This window comes from Agelaius tricolor, unplaced genomic scaffold (assembly GCF_023055355.1).
Source record: "Agelaius tricolor isolate 1412-34295 unplaced genomic scaffold, bAgeTri1.0.p SCAF_2, whole genome shotgun sequence".
NCBI classification, from domain to species: domain Eukaryota; kingdom Metazoa; phylum Chordata; class Aves; order Passeriformes; family Icteridae; genus Agelaius; species Agelaius tricolor.
Window position 1 is genome coordinate 88,189,998 of NW_027269262.1, and position 24,957 is coordinate 88,214,954.

A 24,957-nucleotide genomic window follows, 5' to 3' on the forward strand; every position below is an offset into this window, starting at 1 on the left:
TTGCACACCAGGTTTCCCATTTTCTAAAAGCAGCACAAAGTAACTACTGAATATTATTTTAATGAATAAATACAAGTCATGACTTAGAAATCAGAAATTCTACCCATATACATTTCATGGATAAAATGCAGTCACCATAATGTATTGATTATCAGTAACAGTAATCAGATTGTACAAATGCCTAGAGTTCTTGAGTGTGTTTTGCTTTTTGGAGTTCAGTGTTTACCAGCCAAATTATATTCATCCTTTAAGTCCTGAAATATGTTTAAACATGTGAAATATTTTGATCTCTGAACCTTCCTTGCTAGTGAAAATGACCTGATACAAGATCTAAAGAGCACATACATTTGTCCTAAGAACTGTTTAGAGATTAAATATAAATATGTGTGTGTGTGTGTATGTATAACCTCTCCAGTTCTCTATTTCTCCAAACCTTCATTATTCAAATCTGTGCAAAAAGGTACATGAGAATATTGGATTGAAACTTTCTCAGCTTGAGAGCATAGGTTGCAGCATTTTACACACTCAAACAAGAGTGATTGCTTGGTTTAGAAAGCAATCACAAACAAGGTTCAAAGGAAAGTACTGGAGTGGCCTGCCTGGGGAGATGGTGGAGTCACCATCCCTGGATGTGTTAAAAAAAGCCTGGATGTGGCACTGGGTGCCATGGTTTAGTTGAGGTGTTGGGGCATGGGTTGGACTTGATGCTCTTGAAGGTCTCTTCCAACCCAGTCATTCTGTGAATTCTGTGAAAATGCAATGTGCTCTTTTATGACTTAGAAATGGTACATACCAGTAAAAAAAAAAAAAAAAAAAAAAAGACATTTTAGAAAACCCTCTAATCCTTAAGTGATTTGATGGAAAGTATAACTACTATTTGACATAACTCTCATCAGACAAGAAATTAGAAAAAATCTCTAACATCCACTGTTACCAATTGTTCCCTTAGTTTAATTATTTTAAAAGCTGCTATTAATATAAATATTATACATAAATATGTGGCTGACTTCAGAAGTCAAAGTTAAAATATATCCCTGTACACATAAAAGGTCACACCTTTGCAAGCCAACCTTTGCAGTTAGGCACAACATCATCACGTTTTATTTTTCAATTAAAACCCCCTTTGTTCTCTGTTTGTCTGCTTTACTATGAGCAGTTGAATTGCATGTTTGGATATGCCTGAATTCCCATGTCAGGTATAAGTAGGAACTGCTTTTCTCAGTGAATTAAGCCTCTTCTTAATTTTGTGACTATTTTACAACACTGCAGGCCATTGCCAGCAAGTGAATTAAATGCTACTTATAAAGTCAGTGATTTTAATTTTTCTCCTAAAAGATAAGTATGGAGTCACTATAATCAGGGGTTTCTTGGATGCCAGATGTTAGATTCTTTCTTGGGGCTATTGATGTCTGTCCCACTCTCGATGACAATGGATAAGTCTTTCTTGGGAAGAAAAATGCTCCTTTTTTCAGTGTACACAGGTTCTGCAAAGACCGTTTCAGCCTTGTGGAGAACACCAGAGTCAGACTCAATTTAAGTTCTTGAGCTGCAGTTAGTTCTTCCCCTTGCAGTCACCTCTGTACAATGCTGGGCATCGCCCCTGCTGAAGAGTCACCTGCACCACTTGGCTTTTGACTTTGAGTCTATCTCAGTTTATCCTGCTCATGAACCAGTTCTGGTGCACTGGGGACATTCCCAGCACATGCCATAGCTGGGATAGCACCTTTGAGAAGGTCTTCAGAAGAGGAAATGCAGAAGCACTGCTGGTGTTTGGTCACCAGCTTAGCAGATTGTATTTCCCAGCTGTTGAAGGATGGCAGGACCACAGGATGCTCTGGTTTCTGTCCTAACTCGTCAGTTTGTGGCTCTTTCCTGTTTGTCTTGTATTTAGTTGTCATAGTATCTAGGTGGCAAGGGAAGGGCACTCTTATGTTTGTTCCCTGTGTATATGAGAGATTGGGATTTCTTCTTTCTGGCACTTCCAAAAGAAGCGTTGTCATCCTCAGTTAGGGAGAGGTAGGAAGCGATGCTTTCCCTCAGGCCATAGCTGAGGCAAGAGTCATCTATTGCTGCCAGGGTGCTTTTGGTATCTTCAGTCACCTCCAGCCTTTAAAAGAACAAAATTTTGTTACCATTTCAGCTACTTGGACTGAGCCTCTTGGGATAATATTAGCAGTTGTTAAACCTAATAATGTTATTGTTGTTGTATAAAAACATTTCTGCTTCATAAATCACCAAGCATTTCTGTCACTTAGCATTTCTCAAAAAAACAGTACAACAGTAATATATAAATATTTTTTGGCACTTGAGAAGGGAGTATCATCTATATTCTCTTCTTAATCTGTAGGAAAAATTACCTCAATACTGCACAAAATTTTCTTACCTTCATAAGCGCATGAATGTTTTGTGAAGAAGAGTAGTGAAGGGAAATTTACCGTTCAAAAATAAAAGGTGCTTTTGTTTCTGAGGGTGGCTGTTTCCCCACCTTCTGAAACCTGACCTACTTTCTCTTGTGGCAGTTGTGATATTAGAAATCTCATGAATTGGGCTGTGTGTCAAGAAAGACACAACAGGAAAGGTTCATTCTTGGACAATGTGTTCATTACACCTGTGCTGCTCCCTGGGTGTGGGAAGAGAGGGGAGCCACTTCTGCCCTGCACATCAGTGGGGATGGATCAGCAGTGGTGGATGTCACTGGGCTTTGTGACACAGCTCTCACTCCTGCCCCTTGGTGAAAGGACTCAGGAGTCCTGGATCGCTGGATAGGAAAAATGATTGAATGCTAACAATACTTCTTTCAAAGTTAAAACCTAGATTATCAGTTAGAGAGCTGGGCATTCAGTTTTCATGTGTTAGCTTGATGTCAGATTGTCCAAGCTTTAAAACTGCTTTTTTTATTTCCTTTAGAAGGAAATAAATAGCTATGTGTTCTGTGTTGCAAGCACAAGTATACACATGGCTGGGAGCAGCCCTGTTGTTTCTGGCAGCCTGTGCTGTATGTGGTACCTGTGAATGTTTCTCCAGTTGAAATTTTTATTCCTCATCACCACAGGAGGAACTGGATTCATCTCGGTGTTGTTGTTAGTGCACTGGGTGAGACAGGGTGTTGTAAGGACACAGCAGAGACCATCAGCAACTTCTGAACAGAAAATGAACACACAGACAGTTAATCTTTGCTTATTGTTTTCTTTCCCTGTTGCATGCTCAAATAAACAGTTTTGTACTCAGCAGCAGCAGTCAAAAATTTTGTGTTCTCAGTGAGGACACAGTAACACAGGCTTAATTTTTCCTTTCTTCATACCTTTGCCTTTTAATTTTTCATTGGTCATATTTCATACAGTACAAGTGAGGAACTGAGATACAGAAAGACAATGTGACTTGCTCAAAGACTAGAAAGAATCTTGTGACAGAGCAGAAAATTAAATCCAGTTTTTCTGAGCCCTCAGTGAGTTCTGTTTTGCTTCCTATTGTCTCAGCCATGCAAACTGAGTGTAAAAAAGATCAGATTGGATTGTGTGCACACCTACTCTTCTGTGGAACATGACTGTGGCATGAATTGAAGTTCCCATATTACCTTAATCAATGTTTCTGTGCTCTACCATCTTCTTGCTCCACTAGGAACATCAAAGATATTCTTCTGTCCAAGTAGAGAACATTATGGCTAAATGCTGGTGTTCTACAAATCTGAGTCTTATTTCAGAGTGAGATTTTGTATCTTATGGTGAGGGAAAGAGGAGACCTAAATCTGGCTATGTCTCCTCTTACACCTGTTACTCAAGTAAAAATGGTAGTTGTTACAAGTTTTGGGTTCTGCCCCAGCCCAGATTTTAGGCTTCAGTTGTTTCCTTCTTTCTAAATGGTGAAAGGTGTCAACTAGCTAACATGTAAATACACATATATCTCTTTTCCAAATTCTTACTCTCTTTATGCCATTGGACTTGAAAATTTCATTTGCTTGAATGTGAATGACTTTTCTCCTCAGTTTATCAGTGTACTCTTTGGCATCATACTTTTTCTTTTATCTGTGAAATACTTAGGAATGATGTCTTCACACTTTTAAAATTACGGAGTACCCATTGCTTGTTAAAGCACAGAACCTATTGTTCTCTTGTAACTTTTAGGCAATTTGTTCTTTGCAATTTCCTTCCTCATTTTAGAACACGCTCATTATGATGCATAGTAACTGCAGCCACTCAACTGTGTTGTTTGTCAAGTTAACTTTCTGACACAGGTTAAATTCCCATAAATCTGGAAAGCTGTCATAGAAAAAGTGTCATCCACTGGACTGATATTAGTAACAGTGACAGCTGACTCTGCAATTGAGCTAACAGCTTGAGCCTCCTAATATAACCTTTGCTGATAAATTCCTGCCATGCACTTCTGCTAAAGTGATAGGGAAGAAGCTCACAATGTTTCTGAAAATCTTCTGCTGCAGATAAGATTATGTGCAGTTCTTTAGTTAGTGGTTCTTTAGGAAAATGTGAATAGAGAGCCTGATGTTGCATGCCCTGAAGCTGTCTGCCTAAATGGCAAATAAATGAATGGCAGACATCTTCATGTTGGTAAACAGGGTCAGCCAGGAGTTGCAATTAGTCTCTGGAACCCAGACCTACAGGTACATGGCTTCTGTACAGCTGAACATTTTTGGATGCTAACACTTTGACTTTAGGTGTGCTCTGAGAGGGTCTGGGCATCCCTGACCTGTGCTGACCTTCAAACTGCATTTGGAAGTTCTTTAGGGAATGCCTAGACCCTGGTGTTTGGCTCAAACAGTGTTACTGACATGGCTATATAATATCCTACAAAACACCAATACAGACAGAGCCTATCTGGCTTTATCTAGGTGAGTTCTTGCACTGATTTCAGTTATACTGTTAAGGGCTGCATATTTTAATTTAGGATGAAAAATAAAGTAAAATGTATAAACTATTTCCATTGCTTGTTCTGTGGCAGTATTTACAAGTCTTAGACATAAGCAAAACTTCTTGTTCTGGACCTTTGATGGATAGTTTTACAGTTGCCAGTGGAAAATATGTTTTTTCTACACTTATTTTTACCTGAGTAGTGATTGACAAGGTCTTCAAGGCACTGGAAGGTTTGTCGTGGAGAGATGTAATACCAGTTATTGGGGAGGCGGAAGATCCTGTAATGTTTCACCTGCCTGTGCCTCACTGACAAGGAATATAAGCCTGGAGAGAGAGAAGAAGTAATTACACCAAAGTAGGGCTGCTTGGGTGTCTGTAAGATGTGGTGCCATTACTCAAAACATCTCAGAAATAGCTGAAAAAACCTAAGTGGCCATCTTGTATTTCTTATTATACTTTATAGATATACATAAATATAACATGACCTGAGATTTTGATTGAATTTAATTTCAACCAAATTAAATTCAACCAAATTTCTGGTGTGCTTTTCCTTTATTATTGCTGGCATGGGATCTTTTGAAATGGCATAAAGGAAATAGGCCTTCACAGAGTAGTTTGCCCTCCACTGAATAGGGAGATCAGACTCCCAGGCTGGTACTCTTTTATCTACAGCTTTGAGTAATGCAGTAGCTGAGACCTGGTAATGCAATCATGGCAGGAGATGACCACTTGGATTTTTCTGTTGCTTTGTTTAGAACTGTTCTGCAGCATTTAGTGGCAAGGACTAAATGCCAATCCTAAATTTCTTTGAATTCAGTATAGATATTAAGAAGGTAATTGGCCTGTGGTATGCAAGAGGTCAGTAGAGATGATGTATTATTCCCTTTTATCTGTAGTATCATGATATTAGAATGTGTTCTGGTGGTTCAGAAAAGGAAGACAGCACGTTGGACATGGGAGATTTGTTCAGCCTGGAGAAGAGCAGACTGAGGGGAGCCCTTATTGCTAATTGTGTTCAGCATCCTCAGCAGGGGCAGCAGAGGGGCAGACACTGATCTCTTGTCTCTGGTGACCAGTGGCAGGACCTGAGGGTTTTTGGGCCCTGGAACTGTCTCCCCAGGGGAGTGGTCACAGCACCAAGCCTGACAGAGTTCAAGAAGGGCTTGGATAATGCTCTCAGGCATTTCAGGTGGGATTCTGGGAGTGGTCCTGTGCAGGGTCAGGGGCAGAACTCAGTGATCTCTGTTGGTCCTTTCCAAGTTAGGACATTCTATGATTCTGTTTCTATGTCCCCATTGAAGAAAATAAAAGTATAAAGTTGGTACAGTATAATTCCCATGTAGCAAAAGAAAGAAAATAAAATTGAAGGCCAGTCAATTTTTAAAACAAATAAAAGACCTCCCTTGTTTACATAGTAAACACTTATCCACCACCCCCTAGTACTTGGTGTGCATTTTACACCTTCTTGAATCAATCCTTTGTGGACAAAGGCAAAATTGTGACTTTTCCTTCATTGAAAGTCCCACTGTCTCATCAGGTTTGCATGCAACCAAAGTAAATAATAGTGTTTAAACAACTGTGTCTTGTTTGTGCTGATTCCTGTGGAACTTTCCATGGCCATCAATAACCCTGTTCCCAGTAGGTGACTGGTAAAGGCTGGCACTCTGCACTGGGTGCCTTCACCTTCCCATTATATACCTTTTCTGCTTTTGGACTGATCCATATGAAGCAGGATATTAATGAATGAATGAAAGAACTGTAAAACTGGTGATGCCTGAGATCAAGAGGGAAAAAAATCTGTATTGTCTCACCTTTCCTAGTTTCACTCTCTCTGATCATGAAGGAGCCGACCTTGGTGTTGGGCAGCTGTAGAAGTTCCTCTGCTTTTTCTCTTCCCAGCCCTTCAAATAACCAGCTGTGAAGCAGGAAAAAACAAATTCTGAAATTTGGACACCAGTGAAACAGTGAGCAGCATGTGGCTGTGAAATTAGCCAGGAAAAGTGACTGCAAAAATAACACTGTGGCTTTCTATAGTTATTCTCTCATCTATATTCAGGCATATTTCCCCAGTTTATGGAGAAAATTTTGCTGGTTTTGAGTTCCATTAACCTTTGTGAGGTTAAGAGAAGAGTAATAAAGTTTGGACTTATTAGGGAAAAGAAAACTTTTGGAGCCGCTTTGGTCTGTAATGCTGGGGACAGATTCATGTAGTATATTGATGACATCTGTGGCATTAGTTAAATCTCTCTTTTTCATTTAAGCACTTTTGTTAAACCCAAATTGTGTCATAAATAAACCCCAAATAAGTTACAATTATTTTGCTTCTTCTGGGGAACAGTCCAGCCATTTAAGTTAATGGCCTTTGTGGATAAGGGAAAGTGGAATTAGTCTTACAAATTTTCACCATAACTTGGTGCAGTGCCGTGTTTTGCCACAGCCAGTGTCTCACTATGCACCTGGGCTTGCTCAGCCGTTCTAGACTTATGGAATAGAATGGAATTATATTTTAAAGCTGTTCTCATGTGTTTGATCCAGTCTGCTGTCACTGAAGTTTCAGACAGTGGCTTCTATTGCCCCACATCTGTGCCCTGCCTTTGGGAAAGCATCTCTGTTTCAGGAGGATGTAAAAGCATGTTAAAATTGAAGCACTTGCATAGTTTACAGTGACATTAACAGTTCATATCCTTAAAATTAAACAGGCATTAAAATATTTGCCAGAAAGCTTTTAAGTCTGTGCTTTAATGGTTTTTATGGGTTTTTTGTTGTTGTGGGTTTTTTTTTTTTTTTTCCCTGAGTGGTGTCTATGGCAACAAGAAATGTCTGAAATTTCCTTAGCTCATCCAGTGAGAAAGTTTGCATTCTTGAATGACTTATTAGCATTTCTATTTGTTCTTTTTGGCCTGTTTCCCTGAGCAAACCTAGCTAAAATTTTACTCTCTGTAAATATTAAAAATCCATTCTAAATAGGTTCTCCTCATCAATGTCTTTAAGTTAGAGATCAGTCCATGCAACAGATGCATATTAAATATCTTATATGTGATTTGAGGTGGTTTTGGCTCTTTCCAGCATTTAAAAGAAGGATTTTCCTTTTCACTTAGTCTAAATGTATAAGTGGATTTGAGGTTCTCAGTTTTCAAAAGATGTCTTTTAGACTGTCAATAAATAAAATTTCTGTCTGCCAAGTTACTATTGGCATTATTTGAACTATGACTCAGAGTAATCAGAGGAGGATATGTAAAAACGTGGTGATGAAAGGCTATAGAAATGCATTTACTTACCCATGATAAACCTTTGCTACATATTTTCCTGGAATATAATTTTCTCGACCTGTTGTAAGGGAATGGACTCTCCACCAGCCTCCTTCACTGTGTGAAAGCAAGAGAAGGGATATTTTCAGATGTATTTTCAGAGCTTCTCATAATTTGGAAGTTAGTGAAGTTCCACAAATTATCCTGCAAACTTCTGTGTGTACTTCTGAAACTGTGTATTCAGAAAGGAACCCTGTTTGGTTTCATTTAGTGCAGTTCCATTTTTAAACCTACTTGAGAATTAAATGTGGACACAGAAATAAGCTACTTTGTTCCATTTAAATTACGTAAGTAATAAAATATTTTTCTGCAGTTGAAAGAAGAAGGATAAATACTCAGTGGTTAAACCATGCTGTGCTCTGCCTTCCCACAGCTAGACTTGTACTGGTGTCCAAGATATTCAGTTTACAGCTGAATGTGTTGTGTCTGGACAGCCCTGTAACACCAGGATAGAGGATCTGGGAAGTGGAGCCTGTCTGCTTGGGAACAGGCTGTGAGTCCAACTGAACCTGCTTTGTGGTTTGCTCTTGTCCTTGTCTTCCATGAGCTGCAGAGCAGACTCCAATCAAATAGGCCTTGTAGCTGAAGCTGCAGGCATATGTATTTCCCCCAATATAGCTTAAGTCATTGCTGTGATACTGAATTCTGGCTTTTACTCTTGAATCCCTTCAGAAATAAAGGGTACCAAGCATTTTCACAGGGATGCTGCAAAGCTTTAGTTGAAGTGCAAGGATCCTAATGACTATTGGGTTCTTTGCACCTTCACTTTAAGAGTTTGAATCCAAGGAACTGTGTCTTGTGTTTGAATGCTGGTTTTGTGGATGTTCATATAAATGCTCCCAAAATAATGTCTACACTGCAGATCAGAGTCTCAGTGTGTGTCAGAAAAGCTGAGTTGAAATCACTTAGATTAAATGTCATAAGTTAGAGCTTCTGGGACCATGGTCCAGAATGTCTGTGCTGAGGGAAAAAGGGGAAGTTTGGGGTTTGGGTTTCCAGATGAAATGAAGTTATCTATAAGAATTTTAGGTTGTTTTGGTCCTTTTTCCCCAGAACTTTCCTAGACAGAACCAAGAATTGCAATATGAAAAAAAAAAACAAATCCAAAACCGAGAGATTTGTCATCTCTCTCCTTCCAAACTTTAATATGACTAACCCTGAAAAATCCCTATGATGATTTAAAATCCCAAAGCAGCTCATCTCTCCTGCTGCAGGAGCTACAGAAATTATGTATATTGAGGCAAATCTTGGAGGACATTTGGTTTGACTACTGCCAGCCAAATGCAGTTCATCTGGTAACGAAAGGTGCCTGACCAGTGTGGACAGTGAGAAACTGTGCCAGTGATGCTTACATAAAGCTGCCAACCCAGAGCAGTCACAAATATCTGTGAGGAATTGCATTTCCCATGGAGGTGCCATATGTCCTGTTCCTGGCAGGATTGCTGGGGCTGATTGCCACTACACATCATTACTTTGGTAGAAGGCTGAAAAGCTGCTGTTATAAAAGCAACTGAAAAGCTGCTGCTTGTGCTGACTTCTCTGTGGTGACTCCTCATCACTTGTGCTCTGGTCACAGCTTCTTTTTTACTGTCTTTTAGTTCTTTGAATGGTCTTGGAAAAAGAATTACAGCTTATGAGCAGGAAGAGGCTTCAGGTAAGAGGAAGAGGCTGACATCAGCATGTACCCCGTCAGGGGAGAACAGGTCCTTCATCAGAACACTGTGGTTTGCCTAGAGCTTTGGCTTGTCTTCTGTGAACAAGCTCATGATTCAAAATAAGAAGAGGAAAGTTACCATCAAGGCTTGCTCTGGATCTAATTTATCCATCAGGAGAAGCCCTTGTTCACTGCACAACAGACAAACATATCAAAAACTTCTGCTGCCAAAGCCTATTCTTTTAGAAGTTGTTCCTGCAGTAGATTTTACTTTGCAGCACATGTGTACATATAATATGCCACACATATAATTCCCATTGATGTGGGTATAGGCAGTCCTGTGGTGTGTGAGGGCCTGTAGCTGATGAAACCTGAGAGTGAGGCTTTGAGCTGGAATTTCCAAGCTAATGCAGTTTTTGTACCATGTATGTTCTGCAAACTGCAGCAAGGTTTACACTACTAGAAGCTGGCAGAGATAATCCCCCTGGTTTAGAGGAGCTCTCCATTAGCATAAAATTTATCTGATGGTATTGTCTGAGTCTTGGGACCCTTAGGTTCAGGGAGGAAGAGAAAGCACTGTCTCAGCAGGACATTAGTGCAGCCATTCTGGGTCAGACCAGAGGTCCTCTAAGGCCTGTGTCTTGTGGCTGACAAAGGCCACTGCAGCTCATGGTGGCCTGGAGAAGAGTCTGAGAAGCATCAGCCATCCCTGATGCTTCTCTTGAGTACTTTTCTCCTCCAGCCATTTCACTCTCTGGTTGAGAATTTTAAAATTATTTTAGAAGTCCTCCAAGGATTCCTCTGCTATCAATTTTCTGGTCCCCCATTGAATCCATCTGCTCGAATAGCTGCAAAAATGAAAAACCTTTCATTTCATTTTGAGCAGTGCAAGTAGTAGCTGTGGGGCCAAGAAACTTCCAGGAGGTCACTGTGTGCTGATACAGCCATTTTTTGTACACGTGCTCATTCTTGTGTCTGGCAGTACTGCACTAAGGTTAAGGTCTGAACTAGTTCTCCAAAGCCTGCTTACTTCTGGGGCTCTTAAATTTTTTGAGTGGAACTGGCTGAGAAATCTCTTTTTTCCCTCACTAAGAAAATGCAGAATCAATTAAAAAACAGAAAAAGAATCACCCCCCGCCACACTTTTTAAAAGTTTTTTTTTTACATTTGCCTTAAATAGGGATGAAATTCTAAGACTTAATAATAATGGAGTTTTTAGATTAAAAAGGATGAGAGAGAAAATGACAGACATACTTGACATAAAGAAATTCAGAGTGATTTTCCTTTTCTATGTGATTCAAACTATTTTGGCTCTTACTCAGTTTTCCATTACATTTGGGGAATACTTTCTCATAATTATTTTTCTAAGCAGAATTGTTCTGAGTCTTATTTTAGAATATAGTCTGAATCCAGCTTGAGAAACCCAAGAGAAATATATAGATCAAAGGACAATATGTAATCCCAAATCCTTAAACTACATGGAAATTTACACTATGGCTAAGCATCCTTCCCTGAAAATTCTGAATTCAGTTCATTTTGCTGAATTGCATCCAGTTTGGGCCAGATGCATAAAACAGAGCTTTGCTTCAGTTGTAATAAAGCTAACTTAAAAATAAATTGATCAACTTACTCTGATAGCACCCGTAGCTTTTCCCCTACATGAAATATAGGTTGGCTTATGTCTGCTGAAGGATAGTCATAGAGAACAGCAAGGAAGTCACTCTCCTGACCTGTGGAAGAAAAAAGAAAAGGTCACTTAAACCAAAGGTAGGGCTCTGAGACAAAAATGGATTTTTCTTTAAGTATGATAGATTTTATGTAGTAGGTCAAATGGGGGGAAAAATCTCTGAAATGTCAATTAGTAAACATCATGAGTTAAAGAAGAACCTATAGATTTATAAGAGGACTTTGAAGATACTAGAAATGAAAAGTCATATGGTTAATTGTAAGCAACTATATTTAGACCACTTTTTCTAGCAATTACCATATTTAAAGGACATATTCAGTTTAAAACTAAAAAATTAGTAATTATTTATAGTATTAGGAAGTAACCCAGTTTGATTAATGCCACTTCTCTAATTGCCTCCAGTTACATTTTTGTAGCATTAAATTTAAGATAAGGAAGATGCATGTTGAATTGTTTCATAATTTTACACCACTGATACTTTTCAATGGTAGTTTAGATCAGGGTCAATGAGAGTGTGGCCATTGTTGCCCATTTCCATCACTTTTTAAAAGAGCTTAATGATCAGCCAGTGCACTTTTTTCTCAGCATTGCATGGAGACTATGCAAGAGCTTCAGTGACAGAAAACAGGCACAGGGGTGTTTCAGTTGAAACCATTGTAAAATGGTAATTTGCAGAGCTGAGGTCAGCAAAGAGATGAGAAGACCTTTTACATCAGCTGGGATGAATCTGGGACTTGCACCCTGTGTAGGACATGCTGAGTCTTCTGGGTTTCTGAGGGGTAGAGCACTGTACTCAAGACTGAGATCATCAAACATGAAATGCTCCTCATCCTGCTGAAGTCTGTGGTGCCCAGTAAATGCTGACAGCTGGGAGGTTCAGAAATGTGTCATGCTGGGTGTTTTGAGCTCTTTGTCACAAGTCCTGGCAAGAGGGATTGTGCCATTCACTGCCTGCATTTCTCCTGGAAGCAGTTTCCCTCTCTGCACATCTCAGTACCCTCCATGATCTCACAGGGAGACAGAGCTTCCCTCTGCCTCCACCAGGATCAGCACCCTGGTCCTTAGGAACACCATCTAGCACTACAGTTGCAGAGGTTGTTTGATCTCTATACTTCCCATTCTGTGCAGCCCAACATGTGCAAAAATGGGTGTGAGTTCAGGGTAGGAAAGAAAGAAAATAGAAAGAGAGATAGAAACACTTCTGTGTCTTGTTAGTTTTTTCTCATTTAATATAGATTTATTGACAACTTTTCTTTAAGGAAGACATCTTTTGAGGGAAACCTAGGTGCAACACTCTGAATGAATGCTCTGTGTTTTTAGCTATGTGTCTCAGGGCCTTAGAAGCAACTCATAAAGATAACTGTAAAAGGCTGAAAGAAACACGAAGGAAAGAAACACAACAGGTTACCCAGAGAAGTTATGGAAGCCCCATCCCTGGAAGTGTTTAAGGCCAGGTTGGATGGGGTCTGAGCAAGTTGATCTAGTGGATGACATCCCTGCCCATGGCAGTGAGAATGGTATTAGATGATCTTTAAGATCCCTTCCAACCTAAACCATTCTATGATTATTTTAAGAGTGTGTTTAATATTGATATTAATCATGTTTAATATGATTTTCTTAGTTGATTAGTGTCACTGACTTAAACAGGACTAGTCCAGTACAGCCAACCACTGTGATTAGTCTAATATAACTTATTATACTCTTAGTTCAACCCTATTGAAGAAATTCTGTGCTAAGCCTTTGATGGCTGCCTTGTTCTGCACAGAAAATCTAGTGGCACCTTCCTGTCTCTGAAGCTACTTAGTACCTGAGGCTAATGACACCTAAGTATTGGCACTGAGTCTCTTTTGACAAAACAAAATCTTTACCCTACTAGAAGAAATATGGGCCAGAAGATCCATTTTAAAAATAGCAAAATGAGGATAAAGTGCCACCACTTCATTTCTTGTTGCAGGTTATAAAACATTATGTAATGCTACATTGAATATAATTATTTTAGCTTAATGCCTTTATCAATCCTTTAAAAAAAAAAATTATGTTATTTATTTATAAATATTCTGCTTCCATAGTGAAAGAGTGGAAAACAAGTGCTTTTCTGCTCTCCTTCCTTATGCACTGTCATTTGCATCTCATTATGTACTGTGGGGAAGGTGACTTTTTGTCTACTCTAGCAAGACCTGTCTTATTTTGCTTACACTTTCATATTTATATTAATTTTTGTTTCAATTTTGCATGTAACTTTTAGTTCTGAATAGGAAGGAATATATCAGAGTGTTATTTTCCACATCCACGCAAATGTTACCTCTTGAATTACATAAAGTTATATTAAAGTGAAAGGAAAGGAGTGAGCCCCCTCCTTCTTTTCGTTTTGATTGGTATTAAAGTCAAACCTCACTGGGTTTTTTGGTCATGCAAAATGCTCCACCACACTGTACAACATTTCACAGAACCCATATCAGCTCCTTACAAACACAAAAGCCTGGAAACAGGAACGAAACAAATTACACGCTTTCTCCACTCCTAAATTTCACAGTGATCTAAAAGATTTCATCTGATGAGCTCCCCACACTTTCAAGATGTAAAAGAAAAAAGATTTGCCTGAGTTTATCTAACACAAACTCTCCTCCACAGGGCAAGTGTAGGTTACATCTGAAATGGAACAACCCAAAAGTTAGAGTGGAAAGATCGAAGCACAATCGTTTCCACTGCATAAGGTGTTAATTCTGGGTGGTTTTTTTAGGAATAGGAAATGAGTGTGAAATACATGCTAATTTTAGATGTCTTCACACCCACGTCTTGCAAAGTGTGAGACTGAATATTGTATCCTTCAAATTATTCATTGGGAATGGAGAATGAAGCATTATTAAAGAGTAGGCAGAGCACAGACAGAGCATCCAGATCCAGGTCATTGCCCTCAAAAATCTGCTGTGCTAGGCACTGATGTGGTCCATATCTGGAGTGGGAATGAACTCTTTGGAGTTCAGCTCCATGCATCATCCAGCTTTACTGGCCAGCAGAAATATTATGATTTATGGCAGGGGTGCACCAGAGTGGGTGAAGGAGGGCACTCATCTGGGAAACTGCAGCACCACAAGGTGTGCCTGCAGAGTCACACTTTGGTACCCAAGCTAGATCTAAACCAGCCAGCTTGGGAACTGAAATTTGTGTAGGTGCAGCCCAAAAGGATTAACCCTTGATTCAGGGTCCCAAAGGAGGACAGAGAGAGGCTCACAACCCTTGATGACCCGATGACCCCTTGCTGCTCTGCTCACTCTGTCATCAGTCCCTGAGTTGTGCTAGAAATGCCCGGCAGTATGTGGGCAGATGGGGTGCAGTTATTTTGGGCTCCAAATCCTCCATGGGAAATGCAGCTTATACACTGTTCCCTTTCTCAGGGTCAAGACAGGCACAGTGCTGAGGAAAGCACAAGGTTTTGCTTTCAGAGCACAAGGGGCTCATAGGGGTCTGATGAACACTGCAGACCAAGTCTGCAGACTGCAATTATCTATTTTCTTCCCCCTTTTTGTTGGAAACTCTTTCATTCTTTCTCTTCTGTTTCAGTCCTTCATTTTATTCAGTCTCCCTGAAATGAGCCTGTGTCAAACCTACTTCTCCTAATAACTGTTTCAACTATTGACAGTCCATGGATTGGATCCTCCACCTCAGTTAAATCAAGCCTGTTCCTGGCCTGGTGGAAATCTATGTTTTGTGATGTGATTTGGAATTTGATCTACTCAGGAAGGGAAACAGATACAAACTCACTGGATGAACCCCAACACACACTTTGGTACCAGGTTCATTTTTAGAAGTCTTTTTACATTGGATTTGGATGACAGTACTGATGTTTGTATTCCCAACTTTCATTAGCAACATCTAAGCCATTATAAAAGATACTGGTCTGATCCAGACTAAGAGATGGATGGATCCAAAGAGCTATTCAGGGTGATAAATCCTGGAATCAGGGAATAGTTTGATTTAGAATGGATGTTCAAAGGTCATCTAGTCCAACCCTCTGAAGTGAGTGGAGACACCTTCAACTGGATCAAGTAGCTCAGAGCTCCAACCATCCTGACCTTGAAAGTTCCTGGAGATGGGGCATCTACAACCGTTGTGGGCAACCTGGTCTAGTATTGTACCAGCCCTATTATAAGATTTTTTTCTTTATATCTAATCTAAATCTATCCTATCTTAGCTTAAAACCTTTATCCTCTGTTGTATCAAAGGAGGCCCTACTGAAAAGTCCATCCCCATCTTTCTTATAAAACCTCTTTAAATGTTGAGAACTGCAAAAAGGTTTCTTGGAACCTTCTCTTCTCTAGGCTGAATAACCCCAACCTTCTCAACCTTTTCTCATAGGAGAGGTGTTCTGTCACTGGTCATTTTTGTGACAACCCCCCTGCCTTTGGATGATTAAACATGAGTATCTGGTGCAATTTCCACTGTGAGAGTGTCTGAAACATCTCTCCAGCCTTGGCAGGTGCCACTGCAACTACAGGAGATTTGTTCTCTCCCCAGGTGATAGCGGGAGGTCAGGTAGGACTAACAACACCCCTTTCTAGATGTGCTAGATGTGTAGGAAAGTTGAAGTAGACTGAGTCCTGAATTCCTAAATAAATATTTCCCTGTTGTAATGACTGTGCTATCAGTGTTTGCAGAGGTGTGTTTTAGGGATATGTTATATTTCCATCACAGAAAGGGTTGCATTTTTTTTTAGCTCTGCTAAATCCTGACTTTTATCACATGCAGGGCCAGGACAAACTTGATGACAGCTATGGCCTGCTCATCACCAAAGTCCTGTTTGAGTGAATGCATGTCTCTGTTTTGGTGTTCATATGTGGTATTTGTGTCAACAGTTGTTGGGAATATCAGCATAAAGGCACTTTTCTTCACAAGAAAAACCCAAAAAAACAACAACAACAACAACAAAAATTAGCAATTTGCTGAGTAGTTTTTGGTCTCTGCTATGCTCTATGTTAGGACCTAGGGCTGCAAGGCTGCCCATCTCAATGAGTTCCTAACCATACTAAGAGCAGGGCTGGGTTTCCTTGCAGCAAAAATCAAACCAGGCTGATTCCCTATCCTTATAATAATGAGCAGCCCAGTCGGAAAATCTTTGATGGAAAAAACCAAAAATCACAACACAACAAAACACAAACAAATAAACAAATAAACCTACTTAAAAAGCCCACCTCAAACCCAAAGGAAAAAAACCAAAACTGCTTTCTCCTCTTCAGCTTTGGGGAGTGATTTCTTGCAGCTCTAGTGCCAGCTGCCTGTATTAGTGCACCAGGAGGGCTGAGGCACTACTGGTTCTCCACCCACTCACTCACTCGCTCACCCACTCACTCACAGTTTGTAGTAGCTGATCACCAAATCCCTCTTCCTTTCCCCCTCCAGTGCATGACCTCTACCAGCCTACAGAAGTGGAAGGGAGGGATTTGCAACCTGATTTATTCACATGTGCATGCAGAGGGCAGATGTGGTATATTTTTCTTTGGCAGCTGGCCCTGTGAAACTTGTATTCCTCTCTAGCCTTTATGGAAAAATCTGGTGACAGCCTGGATGTGTGCTACTTTTAATGCAATTGTCTGACAGTGGATGGACATAAGGTTCAATGCAATACATCATTAAAATTTTAACTTTAAATGAAGGAACCCCAAATTTCAAGGATAAATTAGTATAAAATATCACATGCAATTATGTCAAAACACAGCATTCCTGGTTTCTGACGTGGTGTTTCAGTGCTTTCTGATTTGGAAGGAACGTCTTCCAAGGAGCACCAGCAAATAATATGTTTAACATTTGGAGTTTTTAATTAAAGTGCTTCTTGGAAAATGAGCTAAAACGTAGCTAAATATAAGCACTGTCTGGTGGATGCCCTCCTTCTGCCACAGCAGCCATGCACTTGCCTGCTCCTGTCAGGCGGCTGAGGAGCGACACATGGCTGAGTCTGTCGCGTATCGTGAGCGGCTTTTTCTCCCGAAGGAGTGAAATGAGTGAAATGAGTTCTTACCCGTTTGGCTCAGCGTGTTTGTTTCCTCAGATGCTCTTGGAGTTTTCACAGTGTTTCCCATTGTGCTTGCTAATTCCGTCTGAGTTCTTCAGAACTAAATCAAAGCAGACATTGAAATTTAACATCACAATAACACCTGCTGTGCCAGCAGATGAGAAATGACCTCGTTTGGGCGTCTCCAATTTCATACAGTTTTGCTTTTGAGAACTCTGGTGTCAAATTCATGTGCGAGTTTTACATACTTGCTAAACTCTCACCACTTTGGTGCTTTTATCAGGGGAATAGCAGAAAACCACAGCTAGGGAAGTTGCTAAGAAGAACATGATGTAGTAAAAGTTTCCATTACCAGTACCTCAGCACAATAGGAAGTAGCAGCAGAGCTGTGCCCATATGGGCATTTCATATACAAAATGTTTTTTCAGCATTTAGGGTTCTGAGGCTATGAAGGATCTAATTAGACTGATGTTCCTGGTTTTCAGCACTGTGTGTATATTTTGCTGGTTTACTACTGATCACAAAAAACACAGCTTGGTAGGTTTGGGCTTTTTTCTGACGCAATTGTGCCCTCAGCAAGTGTGGGCAACTTTTTTTAAGTAACACCTTGCCTAAAAAAATGTTTGATTTCAAATCAGTCCTTCTGCATAAAGCCAGCCAGTGAAAATTCTTCAGATACCTGTATTAAAAAGTTTTGGTGGATATACAAGAAACAGTATCAGACAGTTGTAGAACTAAATAGTGTGAGAGGAGCAGTTCCTTCTCATAGCTTTGCTGCAGCCATCCTAATTCTCTCTGAGAGACTACAGAGAGATAAATATTTTGAATGTGGAAAGTGTATCATGCTATGGGATATTTTCAGAGGCAGAAGACAAAAAGCTATATCTATTTAAAAACTGTTCATTAAAGAAAGATAACACCACCAGCTGATGGGTAATTTGTTTTTAAAAGTGTATTTATGTCTATTGCCCTGTGAAAATGATAACAGGAGCTCTAGCAGCATTGTGTGAGTATTCTGCATCTTGTGGCCTTTTCTAGCTTAAATATTTCAAAGATGACTACTGACTTTGGTGCACTGCTCTTCACTTACACTTGCTAGAGCTTGATGAGGGTCAGTGAGATGGAGAGACATCCAACCTGAGAAGTAGAACCACGGACATCAGCAAGACTTTATTGCTAATTGTCTTTCAGAATTAGATTGGCAGAATTTCAGTATGTTGATTAATACAGTAAATTTTTAACATCTTACAGACAGTTTAGGAAGACAGAATTTTATCCTACAGAATAAAATGCCATTCAAAGGAAAGAAAATTCATCCCTTACCAAATGCAAAGAGCTCAGTGCTAGAACAGATGGTAGTGCACAGTTTGACTCCACCTCATCTGCTTTCCAAGCTTCTTAGTGCTGTTCCCAAAGGCTCTTGGCTAGAATTCTCTATTTCACTGGCCAAATGGAACATCACCCCTTTGCTTTATGCACTCAGAACTGGCTTGTGGCACATCTGGAGGGTGCAGCTGTGCCAGAGTCTTTCTGACAAGCATCTGAAACCTACTTTCACAAGAACAAAAATGTGTGGCCTGATAGGAGAAGTCTAGAAGCTGAATAAAACAGCACCCTTAAATTTAAATAAACCACTTGCGTATTCATGTTTTAAAAATAGGTCTCTTTATAGAAAACAAAACAAAAAATCTTTCTCCATGTAAATGTACTTAAATTTCTAAACCTGAAACCGGAATTCACTTTGTCAGGCAATGTCTCCTTTCAAGATCATAATTTTCTGATCTAATTATGGGTATTTTTCTGCAAGACCCAACTTAATTTGTTAAATACTTTTCTTACTTGTAGCCCATAAAGAACAAGAGGTAAACCCATAGGAGTAGTGCAGCCAGTATTTTGGCTACAGATATTATAGATGTTCATGGCTCATCTTCAAATTAGCCAGAAAAATTACTGGGCACAGCAATAAAGAGCTCAACAGGGCTGAAAATGTCAGCCAAGAGAGTGAGATAAATACCTGGGCTGATAAACTCTGCTGAGCTCTGTACTCTGGTAGATGCATTTTTGCAGTAATTTAAAGGGGGGGCTCAAATCTTGCTCAGTGTATACAATCTAAGCTGCAGTTACTGAAAATGTTGACAATTCCAGGTAGATGGCAAGAATAACAGCATAAACATCTGATGTCCATCTATCATTTTGACACATGCAATTGATATTTAGATGATAATAGCTTGAATTTTGTGTCCTAAAAGTCTGGGAAAAAAAAAGGAGTCCTACCTTTAAGTACCATTTTATGCTGGGTTTTGTTATTTGAGGGCTTGGAGAGCAAGTCATCCTACAAGTGTCAGGCTTCTGACCAGTGGCCTTTTTCCTCCTCCTAATTTCAGGTATGCCTGAATCATTTTGGAAAGTGATATGTAGTATTTCTGTGTGGTGGAAAGACTTCTGAAAATTTTACTTCAGGCTTTCAATCTTTCTAAAAGCATGGCACATTTCACCAAGGCACTTAGATTTTTCTAGACGGTGTTGAAGGATCTAAACTCTAAATGCTGCTTTAGAAATACCTGAAGTGTTTCTGCAGGGTTGCTTATGCATCATTTGCAATTAAACCACTGAGGCATTAAATACTGGACAACAGGGAAGTTCCTACTTTGTATTTTTGCAGAGCACAGCCTGGTTCCCTTCTGCCATACCAGGCATTGTTATTCTCAGAGTACCTCTGGTCGTCAGGGCACAATGTGCAGCTCCTTGCCGCTGCCTTAGATGTGGGATAATCTGGCTTGTGGAAAATGCAAAGGTTATAAAGTGCTTTCAGTGCAGTGAGGAGCAGTGACGTCTCGGACTGTGCCGTCATTAACGTGGCACTTTGCTGTTTGTCATTGCATTTTCCATGCTCTCTTACTGTCACTACCACTGGTAGCATAAAGTCCTGAAAGGCACAGAGAGTCCAAGATGCTCTCCAGATTCAGAGCAGAATTGCTCAGTGAAAATTAAAAAATTAAAAGCTCTGACTCTTGCTGTTAATTCACTTAGCCAAAGTGACTAAAAGGAAAATGAGACATCAGACTAGGTTTTACTATAAGGCCATTTGTCATTAGGTACATGGGCAGAGTAAAGGTTCCTGTAGTCCAGTCAAAGGTAGTTGAGTCAATGTTCTGAGGTATGACTCAACCTTCAGATGTTGAAAATGGGACATGGAAGTTTTGTTTGAAATAGGGAGGCAAAAAGTGTTTCTACTTGTTCGCTGGCAATGGCATATCACTAGAGTAAGAATGTACAAAGTAGTATCACTGTTTCTAGAGTAAGAATGTACAAATTAATCATATTTCTAAAACAATGGTGTGCTTTGCTCTCAAGTGAGTGATAGAACTTGATGGCTTAAGTAGCTTGTGCTTCTATCAGGTTGTTGTCAGTACAATACAAATTCATTCCATCGCTGCATGATAAATTCTTTTGTGGTTTTCTGAAATTTGGAGACACTCTGCAAAACCAGACTTACTGGAAGCTTTAAAAATGTCATGAACCAATTCTTTTCATTGAAATCGATAGAAGAACAGTAATAGTTTTATAGATTATAATCTTCTGAAATAGCAAATTTGCTACAGCCACTGCATCTCACTTGACCTTATTGAATCATAGAATAATTTGGGTTGGAAGGGAGATTTAAAGGCCACCTAGTCCAACCCTCCCTCCATGGACAGGGACATTTGCAACTAGATCAGGTTGCTCAGAGCCCTGTCCAACCTGGCTTTGAATGTTTACAAGGATGGGGCATCTCCCACCTCTCTGGGCAACCTGTGTTTCACCGTCCTCATTGTAAAAACTTTGTTCCTTATATCTAAACTTGATGACAGAGTTTGGGGTACAAGTAAAAGTGCCATCCTTCCTTCACAGGAGCAGATAATTATGCCAGATCCAAAGGAAATAATTCACTGAGGATTATGTAGGAAGAGCTAAAGAGAAATTATAGACTCTAAACTCACTGTGTCTTATCTACCCCAAGCCCACTGGGCTGCTGGGAACCAAAATCTACCTGCAGCTCGCCTGCTCACCAGCCACCTCCTCAGACTTGCATGAAAATTTGGTTTTAATTGTTAAGATCACATTTGCACTGTTCCAAGCTCTGGTCCTTCCTCCTCTCCCCTTTCCACTTGTGCACATTGTGTCAGGGAGGGGTGGTCACAGGGCTGTTTGCACACACAGCTGTTAGGGCTTAGGGATCTTTGCTGCCAAAAGGAACGTGAGGAAATATCTGCAGTCCCAGACCTGCTTTGTGCCCTATTTATCAGAACTCTCAGCAGATATGAATTCTTCACCTGTCAAGACAGGAATCCCACTGACCTACATCGTGTGAGCCCAAAACCTGTGGTACAATTTTCCCCTTCCGTTCCTGTGTGCAGCACATGTAGCAATAACTTCCTCTTGCAGAATTTGTTCTCTGAGAAAATGTGTTTCTGCATCAGTTAAATAGCATGGAACATGTGAAATTCTGCTCCTTGGTGAGAACTTTGAAAAAGTTATATTTAATATGATTGAGAATTAGTTAATATAAAGAAATGAAAGTAATAAGAGGAATAAAAAGGCAAGATAAGCGCATGAATAAAGCCCTCCTACAAAGAATACCATAGCCTAGTAAAATTAGAACATTTATCATTCCTGAGATGCTATACCGTATTTTATTTTTGTTTCCTGATATTCACATCTATATTGCCAAGGTCTTAAAATTTAATTCTCAATAAAGTTCACAGGTAATGTCTGAATCTCATTTAGCTTGAAAATGAAAGCACTGGCATCCTGTTATTTTTCATGTGTAGAAAGAAAAAGCAAAACAACTTAGATTTCAGAAACTGTATAAATTTTTTGGTGTATTTCCCTTAATTTATCATTAATCAAAATGAACATCCTTCCAGCTTTGAGGCAGTTTTACCTTTGCACTTAGAAAGAATAACATAATACTCTCATCAAAGTAATTCAGAGACACATGCAAACCTGAAACAACACAGAAATACCGCACTATCCACACTTCTAAGACTTTGAATAAAAAGCCCACTAATCTGTAGGCTCCTATTTTGGTTACAGTGAAATGCAGTTTGCTTTAGCATAAGGTTTTGCGCATCTGTCTTACTCTTAGGTTTCAGTAGAAATACTCCTTGTCCTGTCTATCTTTAGTACCACTCCTTATGAAAAGGATCAAGGCAGACTCTTCTATTTCTGCCTTTGGTGGTACTTGAAATCCCCGGTCTGAATCCTGTCATTGTTAATGAAATAGAACACCCTTGTATATAAATAAAATGGAAACATTTGGTCTCGTACGCAGCTAATGTAAAATATATCACAGCAGTGATTACCTTTAAATGCTGGGCATGGCATTCCAGGTTGCAGTATTCCTGAGAAAAGCCGTAGTCATAGCACTGCTCTCAGGCTGCCAGCAAGGTTTAGCTGATCAAGTGGAGGAGCAGCCGGTCGAATGAGAGTGTTGTGAAGTTCACGCTGTCATGTAGAGCAGCATTTGCCAAACAGGCCACATACTTCCTCTCTGAGAAATAAGGAAGGCTCAAAGTGTTTGCAACAGATGAGGTTCCTGTTGCAAGTCACTACTGAAGGCACATTTTATCTATGGGCTGAGAAAAACAGGGAGGTTTTCAATGTATTGCATCAGGGCTGGTTTCAGTAGATATAAAAAATGAGAGAAATAACCCAGTTTGCATTACTTACACAAAAAGAGTTTATTTTCTTTTCTTCTTCTTCTGAATTTATTTATCCAGTAATGCTCATTTCCCAACTGTTTTCTTTTATGCAGTTTTACTATTTTTTTCTGACAGACAGGAAGAGGCACAAAACATTTTTTTCTCTCTTATTGAGTCTGAATAGGAATGCAGCCTTTGCTTTATGCTTTACTCTGTACACCAAATACCTCTGTCTGCAAATAATTGAAGCTTAAGATCAGCAATGAAGAAATATGGATTGAAAGCCAGTCTGTGAAGCTCATTTTCACATTAGCTGTAAAAAGTGCAGAAGCTTCAGGACCTTCCTCATCTTAGTGTCTGAGATGGAAGAACCAAGATACTGGCCTGTTGAATAACCTGACTAAAGGCACTGAAGAATGTTGTACTGTGGGTATGAATATAGAAGTCAAAAGGATTTATTAAGGTTTGCCCTTTGCTCTTATAATCAAGATGGGATCTGAAAAACTCCCTAACATAGTACAGGAAAATGTTAAAAAACTCTTGACAAACTTAAAGAAAACAAAATCACCCAGCAAACTCTAGCAGATTTCCCACTTTGCACCAGAGCAGCTCCAAGTAGGTCCTTATGTGGGAGCTGTTGTGTAGCTGTTATTGAAACAAGGAAACACTGATCAAATCCCCAAAACTGTGCAAAAAATTGGTAATTTGGTAATTTCAGGAGAATATTCTTTCTCTTTGATGGGCTGTAATAGCAGTCTTCAGTTTGAAGGGTCAGGAAAACACAAGGGAGCTTGATAAGCTAATCAGTCTAAAGCACAGCTCCATGGTTACCCTGGCCAGTTATATTTTATTGTTTAGGACCATCTTGCCTTCTTCAAATCACAAGGATGGGACATGCTTATCCATTAATGGCATTCACTGAATTGATGAACAGTGTCTCTAGAATTACTAAAATATGATGGGTTAGGGGATGTCTGCAGGTGGGAATGGGCAGAGGCAGAGCCTGTTCCCAATCCTCTCAAACCTGAGCCTTAGGCTGCCTCTGACAGTCTTTGTGCCTTTACAAGAAATAAAGTTACATCCTAAGATGCACTTGGGAATGGGACAGGTCTCAGACTTAGCAGGAGAGATTGGTCACACTTAAGGAGAGGTTGGACTTGCTGGATAGAGCATGATCTGCTGGAAACACAGTAAATCTCAGACACTGTATCGTGCTTGTAGAGGAACAGATGAGTTTGCAATGGAGGGTGGTAGATAGACTTCTCCATTTCCCTGCCATTTCTGCCTGTTGCTAGTGGCTGGCTGCTCCTGTGCAAGGATGAGAGCAGATTTACCCTTTCTGTGCATTTAGCTAATACCTTGTGTCAAATAGGATAATTGATAATTAGTGTTTACATCTAAATGGAAGAAAGTGCTTGTATGAATTAAGTAGGACTTCGTATGTCATCTTAGAAATATTCATATCCTGTTATTCAAGTCACTAACCTGACACAGACACTCTGTGAGTCACTTGTGAGAGGAACATTGTCCTTGCAGGGCTGCCTCTGGTGCCAGCAAAGAGGGGTTTGCAAAGGCTGATATATGAAAAGAAATTTTCCTTCTTCAAAATGTTATTTTTGATATAAGAAAGAAAACCTTTGCCTTCCCTCCATTTTATATGGAAATTACAGTCTAGTAGACAATTATGGAGGGAAAGATGTTTCTTTCTCAGCCCCCCCTTCCATTGTTGGACTGACCTGACCAATCCCTGTT

General features: G+C 39.8%; 2 protein-coding genes across 3 annotated transcripts in view; one reads left to right on the forward strand and one right to left on the reverse strand.

Annotated features, from left to right (window-relative positions):
- TG (thyroglobulin) overlaps positions 1-24,957 on the forward strand; it is a 146,716-nt gene that overhangs the window by 86,695 nt on the left and 35,064 nt on the right. The gene's annotated exons all lie outside the window — the stretch shown is intronic.
- On the reverse strand, positions 45-23,091 carry SLA (Src like adaptor). 2 transcript variants are annotated; one of them, XM_071421827.1, is made up of 8 exons: positions 22,867-23,089; positions 17,528-17,621; positions 11,458-11,557; positions 8,144-8,230; positions 6,677-6,780; positions 5,058-5,189; positions 3,007-3,139; positions 45-2,107 (listed from the first exon to the last, which is right to left on the reverse strand). In XM_071421827.1, the coding sequence occupies exons 2-8, from the start codon at positions 17,586-17,588 to the stop codon at positions 1,888-1,890; spliced, it is 837 nt and encodes a 278-aa protein (XP_071277928.1). In that variant the 5' UTR covers positions 17,589-17,621; positions 22,867-23,089; the 3' UTR covers positions 45-1,887. The 2 variants fall into 2 exon arrangements, with proteins under 2 accessions (XP_071277928.1, XP_071277929.1); XM_071421828.1 differs by lacking the exon at positions 17,528-17,621 and having other exon boundaries at positions 22,867-23,091.

Excerpts from the sequence above, each read along its gene's own strand:
- SLA (XM_071421827.1), bottom strand. The coding sequence starts at position 17,588 with ATGGGAAACACTGTGAAAACTCCAAGAGCATCTGAGGAAACAAACACG. Across the intron at positions 6,781-8,143 it reads GTAGCAAAGGTTTATCATGG|CTGGTTATTTGAAGGGCTGG; the intron begins GTAAGTAAATGC and ends CCTGCTTCACAG. Across the intron at positions 2,108-3,006 it reads AACTGGAGAAACATTCACAG|GCTGGAGGTGACTGAAGATA; the intron begins GTACCACATACA and ends GTTCTTTTAAAG.